Genomic DNA, 17,700 nt, shown 5'->3' with positions numbered 1-17,700 from the left:
TACTATTCCAGTGTTCTCCTTCTGGTTAGGAATGTATACAGGTTGAAAATAATATGTTATGTGGCTTTGTGCGAAAACTTATGACTGTTTCCTCCTTCTCCTTGCTCTACCATCCTTTGAAACCAAATCAGTCAGGATACAGCATCTCGAATTGTTTATATTAGACATGGAGTATAATAAATTCAGTGGAGGGCATTGTCTCTAAGGGATCTATTCTCTCCCAGAGTTAGTCACATAAAATATTGCATAAATCTGTGTGAAAATGTAAACAGAAAGGCTAAGATTATTCCTTAATAAGGCCAGAAACTTCAGGGAGTTTCCTGCCCTATCCTACTCTAAGTTCAAGGTTTCTCAAGGGTTCAAACTATTCCCTCCCCTCTCAGTGTTTTAAATAAAATTTTTAAAAATATGTCATTAAATTGGTCATATTAAAATTTTAATTTGTACTCATCAAACGGTATCATTAAGAGAACAAAAAGACAAGCCATAGACTAGAGAATATGTTTCCAACACTAACTAACAAAGGGCTCATATGCAGAATATATAAAGAACCCCTACAAATCAAAAAGAAAACACTGGCAAGCTTTTGGCTGCTGTCCCCAGAACCACCCACCCTTCCGTGGCTCTGGCTTCTTCTGGGCAAGAATCTTGGAGCCTATGAGTCTGAGCACTGCTCAGAGTGGGGGCTGGCACCCAGGTGGGTGCAAGGTTCAGACTCCGCTTCAGTGAAATAAATAGATTCTCTGAGGCAAAAATGAGGAGATCTCAGGAACAGAAATGATACTTGAGACTTTGACCTCTCACTAGAACTTTGGGACAGAGACAGAAGATCTCAGAAGGGGAATCAATGTTTATATTTACCCCATGAAAATAAATGACATATAAATAGACTCAAATATGCCAAGTAAAAGACTAAGAATGTCAAATGGGATTTAGAAAAAAAGAAAACTAAATATATGTTGCTTACAGGAGTACAATCTTTAAAAATAATGTATAAATGTAAATAAAAGGATAGTAAAAGAAACACCATATTGTACTGATACTAAACAAAAGAAAGTTGATGTATTATATCACATTATACAAGATATTCCTTAATGCAAGAAACATTATTAGATATAGAGACATTCCATATTTCTAAAATAATCGTTTACCAGGAAGACAAATTTAAATTCTAAATTTCTGTGTACCTAGTAATATCACTTCAAAATATACAAAGCAAAAATTGCAGAATGGGAAGAAGAAGTGTACAAATTCACAATCTTTGTGGTAGCCTTCTCTATAGCTAATAAAATAACAAACCAAAATTTTAAAATGTATGTACAGGGTTCCCCCACTGTGTGAAAGTAGAGTGTTCCTGTGAAACCTTTTTTAAGCCAAATGATATTAAGCAAAGAAGCAATTACCTTAGGACACATCTTGCTAACAGATGCACAGAATAAGTTGAGATAAAGCACAGAGGTTCCCAGACACAATTCACAGCTATGGTGGCTTGATGCTGAGATGCTGAGTGTAGTTCCAGGGAAGGCGGTGGCGGTGCCACTCTTCACCGCTCAGGGCGCACACTGCAAAACAAACGCTGAGCACTGTTTTCGCTTTTCATCTTTTTTCATAAAAGCAAAAATCTTCAGATTTCTTTCAGTTAGTGAAAACAGATACTAAGGTAGCAAGTTGGCATGAAGCGAATTTTCAAAAAGTGAAGGATAGCGGTATGCAGTACCTAGAACAAATATTGGCAAACCATGGCCCACATACTAGCCAATGGTTTTTGTAAATAAAGTTTTATTGGAACATAGCCCTACCCATTCATTTACATATTGTCTCTGGCTGCTTTCATACTACAATGGCATAGTTGAGTAGTTGGGACAGAGAAATTATGGCCTGCAAGCCTAAAGTATTTACTATCTGGCCCTTTTAGAAAAAATTTGCCAACTCCTGCTATAAAAGAGCAGATCAACATGATTAACAAACTTGAGCTAATTAATGTATTTTGAAAACTGCATCTCAAAATGATAGGATGCCTAATCTTTAGAAAATATACATATCCAAACTTCTGGGATGCAACTAAAGCACTGCTTACAGGAAAATGTATAGCTTCAAATGTATATGTCAGAAAAGACAAATGGCTGAAAATCATTGTGTTAAGTACCCATTCTAAGAAGTTAGAAAAAGAACTGAAAATAAAATTCAAAGAAAGTGTAAGTAAGTACTAAAATAAGAGCACAAAACAATGAAATAGAGAACAAATTAACAATGGACAAAATCAACCAAACCACAGGTCAACTATTTAAAATGACTAGTATTATTTTTATAATTGTTTTCTAAAAAATAAAAAAGACAGGCAAGCTCATTGGAAAAAAAATAGGCAAGAGACTTAAACAGACACTTCACCAAAGAAACTATACAAATGGTCCAAAAACATAACCTCATCAGCTGTCAGAAATGCAAATTAAAACCATAATGAGATTCCACTGCACCTACCAAACTGCTATACTTTGAAAGGACTGACAACGCAGTTCCACTCCTAGTCATATACCCATCTCCTAGATACATAATTGTGCTGTTCATTCGAGGAATATCACACAACAATAAAAACAAACTATTTTTGTACCTAACAACATGAATAAATCTCACAAACAAAATGTTGAGCAAAAGAAGCCAGACAAAAGGAATACACACTGTTTGATTCCATTTATATAAAGTTTAAAAACAGGTGAAACTATTCTGTAATGTTAGAAGTTAGGACAGTGGTACCGTCGGGGGGGAAAGAAGTACATGGCTATGTTTACTTAGTGAGAATTCTTTCAGATATATACTTATGACTTGTTATCTATATGTTTGTTACACTTCAATAAAAAGGTTAATTTTTTAAAAATAAGAATATTTTAGAATATTTACATACTACTTTTTTGCAGCTTATTTTTCTGGTCAGAATGTTCTGCTCTATTATAAAGCTCTCCTTAAATTTTCTAAGGCAGTTTATTCTGAAGTCTGTAGCCAGTGGAGTTGCTGATATGAATCAAATATTTATCTTGGTCCTCTCTACACCCCTTGACAGTGTATACCCATAGATACAGATGGACAGATAGATTAATGAATGGTCAGAAGGATGGTGAAGTAGTTACAGCATTTTTTTCCAAGTCCCTCCGTTAATTTTGGTGTAGAAAAAAGTGATGTGATAATTTCAAGAGCAAAGAACCACCCCCCCAAAAAAGGCAGAAAAAGATCAATTATATGAGTCTCTAGGAGGGAGGTTTGAGCATTATAGTATATATATTTTTAAGGTTCTCCAAGTGATTCTAATGTGCAGCAGAGTTGAGAACAACTACCTTTAAGCAATTTCTAAATGTGGTGCTTGTGTTTAATTGTTTTAATAACTAAATTTATTTGTGATATTAAACAGTATGGGAATTCGTGCTCATAATTTGAAGGAGGTGGCAGCACATTACCCGAACAGAGTGCATTTTGAACTTTGGAGAACCCCTGCATTTACTAATTGGTCTCTGTGTGTCTGACCTGTCACTGTCACCTGGTAGTAGTGTACTTGAATTCTAGGGCTGGTATCTGTGAGGCTAATTAGACCCTTTGGAGAACTGAATTCTGTGAAACTGAAGCCATAAGGTCACAACTCTATGAGAGGGTTATTGAATGATATGCATGTGGTGAAACTACAAGTCTATTCCCTCATATTGTTTTCTGTTTCCGCCTCTCACAATGTGACCTGACCTCGGCAACCAGACACGCAGAGCATTTCAAAATGCACACAGTTACCAGGGGTTTTATGCGAATAAGATAAGCCCGAGAAGAGATGGTAACTGAGATATATGTGTCTCTTCCTCCCTGGCTCTGGATTGTCCCACACCAGCCTTACTGGAAACTCAGAAATCCAGAGGATGATGGTAACAGGCAAGAGCTGAGGAGTGTGGGGAGATCTGAACTCAGGTATTGAGAGAAACACTGAAGAACTAACTCAAATTTCCCAACATTGCAGTTTCTGTTGTATGTTTTTCAGTGGCAGACTACAAATGTTGTTTTTTTTTCTAGAACCATAAATTTTAAGAATAGAAGGAACTTTGGGAATTGAATCCACTCATTTCATTTTTACAGATGAGCAAAACTGATGCCCAGAGAGGTTAAGTGATTTGTCCAAACTCACACAGCCAGGAAAGGACAAAATCAAAATTAGATTCGAGCTCTGACTTGCAGTTCTGAGCTGTTCCCACTATACCATGCTATTTCTACTTCCTGTTTAACACTGTCCTCCTAATTTTTGTTGCCCTAAATATGTTTCTCAATTCCATGAAGCATTTATTTATTTAAATCCAGCTTAAAAAATTAACTTCTGCCTTAAAGCATTACTCCTTGCCGTCTTAGCTCTCCCCCACCTGCCTCCACACATGCACATACACCAGCTTTGCCCCTGCTCCTTTTCCCAGACCCCATTGCCCTGGCACTCAGTGCTGCAGAGTGTGAAGTTGCAGATAGGGATGAGCAGGAGGCTGCAGGAACAGGCAGGCACCTGATCCTGGGGTGGGAGGCGCTTGGAAGGGCTGTTGGGAATTCTCTGGTGGTCCCGTGATTACGACTCCCTGCTTTCACTGCCGTGGGCCTGGGTTCAATCTCACAAGCCATGTGGCTCGGCCAAAAAAAAAAAAAAAAAGATATCCCCAAGAATGGAAAATGCATGACAGATAGTTTAAAAAGAAAAAGAAAGAAATTTAGGCAGTTGTCTATGTTGTGATATTTGTATAGATAATGGATTTGAGGGGGACTAGACTGGATGAAGAGAAATTAGAAGGCTGATGCCGTGGTCAAGATAAATAATGAAATGAACTGAAGAATTTAGAGGTGAAGTTGACAAAACGTGATTGGATATTCAGGGTAAGGGAAATGGGAGAGTCTAGGATGACCATCTAACTTGTAGATGGTGGTGCCCCTAAGAGAAAATGAGAATTTTGAGGAGGGAAGGAAAAGATGGTAAGTTTACTTTGGGACATGTTGAACTTGAAGTGCAGTGCCTGGCAGAGTGTTGAACTTATACAGCACGATGCTCAGGAGAGAGGGCTGAGCGACAGAGAGGCCACTGAGTAGAAGCTTCAGGAAGGCTGGTCCATACGGTGCCTGAGGTGGAGTTACAGGAGGTAAGGGGAGAAACAGGCAGTACCCAGTCCTTGATCTTTGAGATATCTTTGCTGCACCACGCAGTTTAGACTTCATCTTTAAGGTTATGGGAGCCACTAAAAGATTTTAAGCAACAGAATATCCTGAACAGGTCTGATTTTTGAGATGACTTTAGTAGCCGTGTAGAAGATGAACTGGAGAGGAGAGGGTAGAGGCATGTAGACAAATAAAAAGTTTGAACAGAGAAGAATTAAAAAATTATTAGGACCTGAACATATCATGGCAGCAACAAAGTTGTAAGGGAGAAAAAGAGTCAAGTAATACACATGGGGATAATTCACAGATTCAAAAAATACATGTGGCAGAATCAAAAATACAGTCTTACATGAGTACTTGAAGCCTTCAACCCTCCTCTAGCCTTCTAAGCAGGGATCTTGAGTCTTTGTTTTGAGAGAGAGTTCTGAGTGCGATAGCTCAGCTACTATGCTGTGAAAAGTAATAGAGTTTTGAGGAAATGGATGAGTAAAGAGGCTTTTAGACCATTTTGCTATATGTCATCCTATGTAATGGCCCTTTGGTATTTTGGGGTAGAGTACAGTAATGATTTACATTGTTTTTCAGTTGTTTTTTTTTTCTTATTGGATGCTCTACTGAGCAAAGACAGTGCTTCAGGTGGGAGCAGGTGCATCCAGGTTACACTTACACTAATAGAATCAGTAAGACGGTGAACAGTCAGCTGTGGAAGGGATACAAAGGGAATCCAAGACAACTCCAACAATGATGTCAGAATTCGGTGAGGCTTATCGACAGACGTGGCAGGTCAGGGTCAGGGAAAGGGGAGTACATTCCATTTTGATCATATGGAGTTTGAGATGCTTGAGGGCCGGTGAAGTGCAGAAGCCCAGCAGAGAAACACTCTTCTGTGACTGGAGCTCAGGAGATAGCCCTGGGCTGGACATGGAAACTTGTGATTCACTAGCATTGTTGTGGTTTTGGTGGCAACTGAATATTTATATATATGGATTTTATGGCAATTATAATATATATAATTATACATATATGAATGAAGATGTATGTGGCTAAGGGAAACGAGGAGATCAAGAACAGGACTGTGGGTCACCTTCTCATATAAGGGATGGTCTGAGAAATAGGAGCTCTCAGAAGAAGCTGAGTCGGCATAGTCAGATGTGTGGAAGAAAATCCAGGAAAGCAGGGGTCACAGAGCCCACGGGAGGAAGTTCTAAGACAGAGGAAGTGGCAGTCAGTGTCAGCTGTCACAGGCAGGTAAAGAAAGTTAGGGACTAAGTCACTGGATTTAGCTACAAGGAGGTGACGGGCAACCTCAGGGAGATGCTGGAAAAAGAATCCTGACAGCAGTGGGGAGAGGAAAGAATGAATGAGGGATGGGAACAGAGCACTCTTTGAAGAGGCTGGTTGTGAAGGAGAAGAAGGATACAGAATGACATCAAAGGAGAGAAATTTGGGGAAGAGAGGGCAATTTTGGGGGGTGCTTTTGTTTGTTATTTATTTTGAAAATGGTTGAGACTAGAGTATATTTATAAACCAAGGAGTAGAAAGGCAGATAAAATTTATAGGACAGTTGGATTTTTGTAGAAGCAACGTCCCGGAGGAGGGAAGAAAAGACAGGATTTAGCACATGCCTGGAGAGTTTATACTTCAACCAGAGCCTTGAGGTGGAGGGTTACAGATGATGGAGGGTTGGGGAAAGATTTGGGATAAGCAAAGGCAGTTCATGACAGATGGCAGTAAGGAGATAACAGGAAATGATACTCTGAAGTCCATAGTCCAAGTGAATAACCAGTGTAATTTCCTTCGACAAAGTGAGGGTTTTGAACGCTCACCGTGCTCTGGGCTAGGGGCTTGCTGTCAGATGAATATGATGCCCTGAATCTCACAGTCCTCTCTGTACTCACCTCAAAAACGACTTAGTCTCTGTCTCTGCCTGTCTTTCCACTTACCCTTTCTTCCCATCCCCCCTTCCTTTTCCTTCTGTTTTATTACTCTCCTGTAGATATTTCTCCCCCTTCTCTCTCCCTTCCCCATGGGCCCTTTCCTCCCTCTTCTCCTGTCTCCCTTCCCTGCACACCCATCTCTCTTGACTCCTCTGTTCCTTTTCTCTTTCCCTCTCCCTCAAACTAGCCAAAATGAGGAAACAAAATTAGCTTTTGGGTTTTCTTATTTATTGAATAAACTTTTGTTTCCTGTGTTTAATTTTTTCAAATAAGTCAAAAATTGTGTACTTCCTTCTCTAAAACTAAAGGTGTACATGTGTCTCAATCAGATTTGTTCTGTTGCTTAATGACACCTGATAAAATAAACCTTCCTCACCTCCACTGAGGCCCATGGGGAAGGAAACAGAACCTTTCATCTGCAACAGGCACCATGTTTATTTTGTACACACTGCTGACTCCATGAGAAAGAGAAGACTTAAATGTGATAGCCTTAAAGAAAATAAAGTGTTTTCAAAGTTTGTATGTGTTGTACTAGTAAAGTAAACATAAAGAACAAGAAAAAAAAAACCCAGAAAATTCCTATCAATGTCCACACATTCAATGTTATAACTGGAATTCAAATGACAGGGGAGAATTTAAAAACAAATTGCTGGCCAAAGAAAACTGTTTGCTTCTGGAATCTTACACTGTCTGTTGCCAGCCAAGAAAATCACTCTCCTCTTGGCTCCCCTGACCTGGCAACAAACAGAATTGAGGGCCCCCTGTTGCCCTGGTAACAGCAGATGACACTCCCCACACGCTGAGAGCCACACACAGCACTGCCGGTCCAGACTCTGGCTGTGGAATCTCAGGAGCACACACACAACTGGATTTGACACTGACTTTGGTTTCTTTAGGTGACTTAAGATCACGAGTTATTAACCATATGTCAGCAGAACCAATCCTTGACTCTGATGATGATTTCTATTGAGAGTGAATATATACAAATTGTATCCATTGCTAAATTCTGAGCCTCGTCTGCTGAGAGCCTGAATTGTTCGTCATTACCTTTAGAAATAGTGCTCAAATTTTATGACTTCTAAACAACACCTCCAATTATAAACTTCATGCTTAAATGTCCTGACATGCCCTTTCTAAAGGAATCTTTAATAAAAATTTTAAACTATTTAATTTTTATAAAAGGAAAATTAGGAGTGGAGAGAAAGACTCCTTAGCACTGGGGGATAAAGCTGGGGAAGGACCCCAGAAGAAGTTCAGGTTCAGGTTCCCAGAAGTGCAGGTCACATTGGACAGTTGGGATCATGACATTCCCCAGACGCAGGCATTGAGAGTGCAGTGGGCATGTGTGAGTGATCTTCACAACTAAAGATGAGGCAAGAACCAGAAAGAACAAAAGCCCCAAACAGCCCTTACATGACTACAGAGAAGACCAAATTTCTCTGTTTTCCAGTCTCTTGAACTATTCACATATGTTCCTTCCAATAGCGCTCTACACTACAGATGTATGGTTCCCACATGCTCCTCACACTCTCCTTTCCTCAGTGCTGGATCATTTCTGTCTTTCACAGAAGAATGAAAATATCTAATAAAATATCTAATAAAATAATTCACAGCAAATTAATAATTGCAGAGAAAATAACTTCATTATATTCTTTTGGCGGTATGTGCATTTTAAGAAGGGTCTTAGAAGGCAATGCCTAACCCAAAGAGGACACAACCTTGGAGGGAAATGTAGACGACTGGGGGTGCTTGGGGGCAGGAAGAGTATATGCTTCTATCCCTAGAGACCCTCCCATGGTGATTATCTATCCACCACATTTTTTAAAAAGTGATCTTTTGCCATGGACACATCAAAATTTTGAAGTGCTATCTGAATTATGCAAATGAACCTCAAACCTTCTTTTCCTCTCTCTTTCAGACCACTTCTGATACCTGAACCCTGTACTTGATTGTAAAATCTTAAGAGAATCCAAAGACAAATGTGTCTATAAAAGTCAACAAAGTACTTACTTGTATAGGTATGACTTCATGGGTTTACAAAGACATAAAATTGATCCCTTCCCCAATTTGATCATCCTTGAGAGTTGAAACCAGCAAGTTCCCATGCAGCGTACTTTGTCACTTTTATGGGCCCAGAACTCCTTTCTCAAAGGGTAGGGTTTTCCTTGCATCTAGTTTAAGATTTTTTTTAATAAGTAATTTTTGCTTGCTAACTTATGCTTTTCTTTCACTTTTCCCACTTTCCCCTCTCCCCCTTATATTTCTCAGGACAAATGTTGCCTTTCACTTCACTGCCAGTCCCTCTCAACCCCAGGTAAGTGAAGGGCTTCAAGGTTATCATGATTCTTCCTGTTGGTGTTACCCAAAGAAACCATGGCAACAGGTAGAGTTAGCATGTGATGTTGCCCTTGATCTTTCACAACATGAGCTATATTTGTACTTTTGGAATGTTGTTCATGTAACTGGGATTTTAGACATACCTTTAACCTTATCACTTGAATTGGTGTAAAATGGGAGGCATGAAGTATTTGCAGATGTTCCTTGGCTCAACCTTCATTCATAAAATTGTGGGCCTACTATATACCAAGTACAGTGTTAGACTGTACTAGGTGCCAGGGATAGAATGATGAAGAAGAGACAGGTGCAACTTCTGCCCTCATGGACCTTATAATCAGGATGGGGGTGGGGAGACAAAGAGTGGAAGACCACCACTAAACAGATACAAAAATAATCAATTTATCTGAAAGTACAATAAAAATGAGACAGAGGGCTTCCCTGGTGGCGCAGTGGTTGAGAGTCTGCCTGCCAATGCAGGGGACACGGGTTCGAGCCCTGGTCTGGGAGGATCCCACATGCCGCGGAGCGACTGGGCCCGTGAGCCACAACTACTGAGCCTGCGCGTCTGGAGCCTGTGCTCCGCAACAAGAGAGGCCGCAATAGTGAGAGGCCCGCGCACCGCGATGAAGAGTGGCCCCCACTTGCCGCGGCTACAGAAAGCCCTCGCACAGAAACGAAGACCCAACACAGCCATAAATGAATGAATAAATAAATAAATGAATAAAAAAAAAAAAGAGAGACAGATTTTAATTTCTACAGTGTTATGGGTAAAATTAATTAGTTTCTCCTGTCATTAAGAAAGAACAGGAATGCTGACAAAAATTATTAGAAGAATTAGATATTTGTGGTGTGCTCTCCATTAGGCCATAATCATAAACAGACTAAATAGATGAAAACTTTGATTGACTCAGGCTGCTTTTCTGGTGACACTTCTAGCTACCTTCCTTTTTCCTTTCATAGCTTCTGAAAGAGTGAAGTTTATGCAATAGCAAGTTTAAAACAGATTTATTTAATGTCCTGATATTTATTATAAGTCTTCTGTAGGCTGTAATGCAACTTTGTCAAAAATGGCCTTGGATAAACTGTACTAAAACTGGGATTAACATATTATATGGATAACGTTGTAAATCTGTTACAACCACTTGTGAGCTGGTGGATACTTAACAACTGGTTCTTAGAGTGAAAGCCCTGTTTTGTAGCGTTTGCCCGTTTCTGCAGTATAAATACCTCCACTCTGGCGGATTTCAAGCTGCCAGCGTGACATCATTGAACACAGAGTTTGGAATCGATGTGCACAATCAGCTCCCCAGACCTGCAAGAGCCAACTCCAGCACACCTTGAAGAGTTAAATTTCCCATCAGTGAAAGCCTCCACAGTGCATATATGCTGCCACCCACTGACAGAAGAGGACTACAGTCCCACGATCCATTGCCCTCAGAGTATTAGCCACTTAATTCATGAAATATTTGAAAGCACTAGTTGCTAGGTGCAATGGGAGATATCTACATAGAAAGGGAGGGGAAAACTTGTACCCCAACTGCAGGAAGAGTACAGTCTAATAGTCCTGTCGACAGCTATAATAAATATGATAGACTGAATGTCGTGGTGTACTTTGTAGACTGAAAATCAGTGATGATTATATATTACAGCTTCTTTCTATTTTAAAGAAGTATTAAACACTAAAGCCCAAATAATTTGTATATAAATCACAAACTAGAGTAAAATATACTTAAAACAAATGCATGAAAAAAAATAGAAATTCTTTGACATCTCTGAAGGTCTTACTTTACTCATAACTGTTCCCATTTCGGCCTATATTTTATAACCTCTTCAACTGTAGGAAAAATTTTCTGTTCCTGTAAGTCCACCCAAACTATTGCACATACTCAGACAACCTGAATCACCACTGTCTGCCTCTATTCCTGTAGATAGAAGCAGGTTACAGAAACTGGATAGATAATCAGGACACAAGATGGTGATTTTTAGCCTAAATTCTAGGCATTGCTTTGGATCCTTGTCACTTGCTTCTTTCTGGTAAAAGTAGATTATCAAGGCAAGGGGTTTATTTATTTGGGGTTTATGGTAATTTAAAGGTAAAAAACGATTAGTAATACCTTGGTATACAGATAAGGCTTCGGTAGATGCCTACAGCTTGAACAAAACCAACTCCTAGAATATACAGGCATATATGTGATGCTCATTACTGCTAATAGTAACCATAATAATGCTTTTGAGTTACAAAGTATGGTTCCCCTAAGAACCAAGAACGCCTCTTGGGAATTCCAGAGTATTCACGTTTGGAAGAGCCCTGTATTATATGTATTTGAATCAAGCTCCAAAATAAAAGCACAAAAATGAAGTGGGTTCTTAAGAGTGTTGCCATCTGTTACAAGGCATGAACAGACTTCCAAAAAGTAGCGTTAATGACACTCTTTAATCTTGAGATGATTTTTTTCCCCATCAGAAGGCTTTGGATTGTTGAAAAAGTTCTATTTTTATTGCTCTGGTTCTCAGAATAAGGTTAATAAAGAGGATGTTGGAATGCAAAATGAAGTTTTAACGGGTTTTGCTTCTCCTTTAAAGTGATAGATTTACTAAAGCCCTAGGATAGGGGTTTGCTTTGTTTTCCTCAAAATTTTAATCATGTATTTCATGTCAAGCTTCTCAACCAGTTTCTATAATTATAACTACTGGGCAGAAGTCCCCTTTCTTCATTATTAGCAACATGTTTAAGGCTTAGAGTTAATAAATTTTTCCAGTGGATTAGTAGGTAAATAGTGTAACTTTTGTCTATTATAAATGTTTCCTTATTCTGATATTTGAGAAATACTTCTGCCCAAAATTGTGAACATATTTCAGGAGGCTAGATGTAGGGCTTGGTCTTTGAATCTAAATGTCATCTCACTGGATTCCAGCCAGGAAATAGATTCTTTGGCAAAAAAGTCTAAGGGAAGGGTGGGTCTAGTGCTAATTCTTGCCTATGGGAAGGTGGTTAAGATTCTTGAAGAACAGGCTTATCTGCTTTTCAAGGAGGAGCTTCATATTTCAAAATGACCGCACAGAGGCAAACCTCAAACCTCTCCCGTCACATTTCACATATCTCTAATTCAAAGGGTTGGGGGCATCTTCTTAAGTCAAAATTGGAATGAAGTGTAGCAAAGTTTAGATGAGAAGGAAAAACCATAAAAAATATGGCAATACTGTATGAAATGTCTCCTTTCTCTTGTTCACTGCTGTGTTCCTAGTGCCTGAGCCCTGCACAGAGCATTTGCTCAATATGCAAGAGATGAATGGCTGACTGAATTACTGGAGGCTTACTGAGATTTACATCTGAACTTTGTGCTTAATATTTGAGGAAACCACCTTATTCATGGGAAAATAGCTTGAGTTTTTGACCGTAAACATTTCTTAACGTTAACAAATCCTGTCCTTTTTTTTTATTCTTAGTATTTTCTATACAAATTTCCTGAAGATGTGGACTCAGTTATCATTAAAGTTGTGTCTGAAATGGCTTATCCATGCTCTGTTGTCTCAGTCCAGAATATCATGGTGAGTCTTCATAACCTGTCAACCTTCCAATATGGAGTACCATATTGTCCCAGGATAAATGAGAGAGAAGGGTGAGCACCATGTCATCCTCGTACTACATATTCCTGACAAAACTGCTAAATAATAAAAAACAGTATCTTGTGCACACAAGTGGGCAGTCTGTGTCTGTAGACATTGATCTGGGGAGACAGAGAGCAGTTGACTCCTCACCAAAATAAACAAGGAAGGAAGGGAGGGAGGGAGGATCATGACAGAGAACAAGGAAGACCAACTTGTGGGCTGCACAAGAAAAACAGAAACCTGTTTGTTCTATTTTTTTTTTAATTTTTATTGTGTCATTAGGCCCTTTCTGTCTCATATGGTGTTAATAAAAAATGGGAAAGGTGTGATACACTTTAAGATGATCTTTTCAGTTCTCTTTGATATGAAGTGACCTTGACTTCAGAGGACAAGGCACCAAGTTTTAGGAGGACTATTTCATGACTGTTCTGGGGGAAAACTCTTCATGGTTTCTGGCTCAGTAGGGACCCCCTCCCCTGTGATCCAGGTGGCATATGTGGTATGTATACTATGACATTAGTGATGCTTTCCTTTTTTATCCCTCATGCATGTTACAGTGCCCAGTGTATGATCTCGACCACAATGTAGAATTTAATGGTGTCTATCAGTCCATGACCAAGAAAGCTGCCATCACACTACAGGTGAGACATCACTTCTGTGGTTGTTATTGTCAATGACAGTGCACAGTTTATAATCAGGTTACCTACTGGACCAGTCAGGTTACCTGCTGGACTTAGACAAACCTAAGGGATTACCGCTCACTGTGTGCCTTGAATCTCTTTCCTTTCTGATTGATTTTAAAACAAAGATTGCTACACCTGAAATCAAAGCCTTGGTGATAGTAGACACTACTACTCTGCCAGGTGCTCCGTTCCCCTTGGGGAATCTTGGGAACCTGTGATGCGGTGGGACATGTGTCTGACAGATTGCTTAGAGAAGTAAGGGCAAAAGATTCCAGTCTACCCAATGGGGGATGCCGGTTTAGGGTAAAGTTTTTCTGATCCATTTAAAACAACTAAACATATTCTACTAAAACAATATTTTAAATCAACTATCCTTCGATTGAAAACAAACATATTGTAACCAAAAAATAACTTCAATTCTGGACAGAATGGATAGGTTCAAAGGAATATGAACCACATTTGTGCAGAAGTTTGCCCTTTTGGTATTATAATTAAATTATTATTTCAATGGTAATTTTATAGCAAAAATGTACACACATCATGTCAGCATATTTTCAAAAAGATTCTGTCCCTGGCTTTAGAGTGGTACTTACTTGGGGTACCTGCAATTTGATCTGTTCTCTAGGTAAGGAGATACTGTTTATTGAATAGCAGGCCATGAATGAGGAGAGGTTAATTATAATTGAGGTATCAGACCAAAAAACTTCTATTAGTCAGGCTTTTATTTTTAATGTCTCAGATTCGATATCTCAAATATCTGCTCTTGTTTTTAGTATTTTTTTTTCCTTAGCACATCAGCATTATGTGGTCCCAAATTTAAAAAGACAGAAAAATAACCACAGTAGGAAACTCAGACTTTACATCATCCGGACACTAAATTAATGAAGTACAAATCATATCAGTACATTCCGACTTTCAATATGTTTGGCGATAAGTTATTACTTCTCTTTTGGACCCATGATTCAGTATTGGGCCATTTTCTCAGTGGGTTAAACATAATATCAGAAATTTGGGGAAAATTAAAACATTCAGAGTTGTATAAATATACTGGACCTTAAAGATTATCTTGTCAACCATGCTTCATTCACGGATAAGAAACTGGGACACAGAGAAGCCCACTTAGAGAAAGTCAAAGCCAGGACTGTAGCTCAGGTCTCCTGACTTGAGTCTTTGCTTCCCTAACCTAAATTGTTTATTTAACTGCTGACTGTGTGACTTTTAGGAAAGTCATTTATCATTAAATTTTAAAATAATAAAAACTTAATATACTGAAGCTAAAACTGCCCTAAAAAATAAAGTTTATTAAAGAATTTAATATACAAGTATGAATTATTAAACATAGACTGTTGACATATATTTTATACGGGATCTATTACAATTCTAAGCACTCAAGTGGGCACCGGACAGATTGAAATCAAAACAGTCTATTTACATAATTTCTTGGATATAACAATTATTTTATTATGGATAACCTGGAGTAGATCATGGGAATGTGAGAGTCCTTTCTAAGGAGTTAGGGAGCAGAGGTGAACTTTACTTTTCTTCTCTTTCCTCTTTCTTTTTGCCCCCACCATTATGGACTTTCTCCCTTCTTCTCACTATCTTTATGTCTTGTGCAGAAGAAGGATTTTCCAGGTGAGCAGTTCTATGTGGTGTTTGTGATAAAGCCTGAAGATTATGCCTGTGGAGGATCTTTCTTCATCCAGGGTAAGCAACAGTGAGGAGTGTTTGTCTACTTAGAAAAACCTAACAGAATGGAATGGAAAGGAAGCCAAAAGCTCATTTTGGCCCCTTCTGGCCCCTTCCAACCATCTCTAGTTCCCACTAAGTGAGGGTCATCAGCAGTGGCTTGGCAAGGCAGTCTGAGACATACGTGAGAAAAAAATAAAGGGAAGAAAATAATAAATCTCAAGATATTATTGTTACTACAAAATGCCATTTAGTGCCTGAATCTTTTCAAAGTCTTGTACTCCCTCAGTTGGCCCAGTTGGCCCAGTTCACTCAGTTGGCCCTTTACTCAACAAATATTTACTACTGTGAAGTAATGATCTTATACAGCAGATCGAGGTCCATTTTCAAAGATCATTTTGGTAGTGAGCAGTAATGGAGCCACTTATATTTATCAGTAGTCATCATTTCCCCAAGGAAAATTCAGAGTTCTCAATTCCCATTGCCAAAATTGTACCTTTCAAGACAGTAAGTAAGCAAAGTAGGGCAACTTATCCCAATGGCAGGGGTTATGTCAGATCTTAGGCATAGTACAAGTGGTTATGGGCAACTACCCACTAACTACCACGGGAATGGAATAGGCTGTTGATTGAAAACACAGACCCCCCAGCAGCTGATAGGCCATATGTGATCAACACGAAAAGTGTTTACTGTTGAGTGTAACATCGTTCCCTCAGTATTTAGGTGAATTTTCTTCTAATATATTCTTTAATCTCTTAATTACATAGCTCTAGAGTTTTGCCAATGTCCAATGTTCTTGGTAAACTATAAGTCCTTTGATGGCCATATAAGATAAAAACAAATTCTCACTGCCTAGAAAAATGCAAACCAACAGTGCAAGAGGGTTCCCTTTTCTCCATACCCTCTCCAGCATTTATTGTTTGTAGATTTTTTGATGATGGTCATTCTGACCAATGTGAGGTGATAGCTCATTGTAGTTTGATTTGAATTTCTCTAATGATTAGTGATGTTGAGCATCCTTTCACATGTTTGTTGGCAATCTGTATATCTTCTTTGGAGAAATGTCTTTTTAGGTCTTCTGCCCATTTTTGGATTGGGTTGTTTGTTTTTTTGATATTGAGCTGCATGAGCTGCTTGTATATTTTGGAGATTAATTCTTTGTCAGTTGCTTCGTTTGCAAATATTTTCTCCCATTCTGAGTGTTGTCTTTTTGTCTTGTTTATGGTTTCCTTTGCTGTGCAAAAACTTTTAAGTTTCATTAGGTGGGAATGTAAAGTGATACAGCCACTATGGAGAACAGTATGGAGGTTCCTTAAAAAACTAAAAATAGAACTAGCATATGACCCAGCAATCCCACTACTGGGCATATACCCTGAGAAAACCATAATTCAAAAAGAGACATGTACCACAATGTTCATTGCAGCACTATTTACAATAGCCAGGACATGGAAGCAACCTAAGTGTCCATCACCAGATGAATGGATAAAGAAGATGCAGCACACATATACAGTGGAATATTACTCAGCCATAAAAAGGAACGAAACTGAGCTATTTGTAATGAGGTGGATGGACCTAGAGTCTGTCATACAGAGTGAAGTAAGTCAGAAAGAGAAAAACAAATACTGTATGCTAACACATATATGTGGACTATAAAAAAACCCAAAACAATGGTTCTGATGAACCTAGGGGCAGGACAGGAATAAAGACACAGACATAGAGAATGGACTTGAGGACACGGGGAGGGGGAAGGGTAAGCTGGGATGAAGTGAGAGAGTAGCATTGACATATATATACTACCAAATGTAAAATAGATAGCTAGTCAGAAGCAGCTCCATAGCACAGGGAGATCAGCTCCACAGCACAGGGAGATCAGCTCCACAGCACAGGGAGATCAGCTCGGTGCTTTGTGACCACCTAGAGGGGTGGGATAGGGAGGGTGGAAGGGAGGCACAAGAGGGAGGGGATATGGGGATATATGTATACGTATAGCTGATTCACTTTGTTATACAGCAGAAACTAACACAACATTGTAAAGCAATTATACTCCAATAAAGATGTTTAAAACAAAAAAGAAAAAGAAAAATGCAGACCAAAAAATGTAGTAGCTCTCTATTTTTGCAGCTGTTTTCTTCAGATGTCTGTGGCATATTGAGCCATATGATATCAGGAGAAGGGTCAAGCCTTCTTCATTCAAGAAAGGAGGCTGCATTCTCATTTGAGTCACTTAGTGCTACCAAAATGCACCCAAACAAAGGCCAAGTTGAAAGTTTTAACCAAAAAGGGTATTAGAC

General features: G+C 39.0%; 1 protein-coding gene across 4 annotated transcripts in view; it reads left to right on the top strand.

Moving 5' to 3' along the window:
- The window catches only part of SIDT1 (SID1 transmembrane family member 1), an 87,828-nt gene that overhangs the window by 26,893 nt on the left and 43,235 nt on the right, over positions 1-17,700 (top strand). For 3 of the 4 annotated variants that reach the window (XM_036851657.1, XM_036851656.1, XM_036851655.1), the window contains exons 4-7: positions 9,360-9,405; positions 12,876-12,977; positions 13,595-13,678; positions 15,340-15,427. In XM_036851657.1, coding sequence (XP_036707552.1) covers positions 9,360-9,405; positions 12,876-12,977; positions 13,595-13,678; positions 15,340-15,427 — 320 coding nt within the window. Of the gene's footprint in view, positions 1-9,359; positions 9,406-12,875; positions 12,979-13,594; positions 13,679-15,276; positions 15,428-17,700 lie in introns of those variants that run through there. The other variant, XM_036851659.1, reaches the window with a different exon arrangement.

Source organism: Balaenoptera musculus, chromosome 4 (genome assembly GCF_009873245.2).
Source record: "Balaenoptera musculus isolate JJ_BM4_2016_0621 chromosome 4, mBalMus1.pri.v3, whole genome shotgun sequence".
NCBI classification, from domain to species: domain Eukaryota; kingdom Metazoa; phylum Chordata; class Mammalia; order Artiodactyla; family Balaenopteridae; genus Balaenoptera; species Balaenoptera musculus.
The sequence above is the reverse complement of the archived record's forward strand: the minus strand, read 5'-3'. Positions and strand labels throughout refer to the sequence as shown.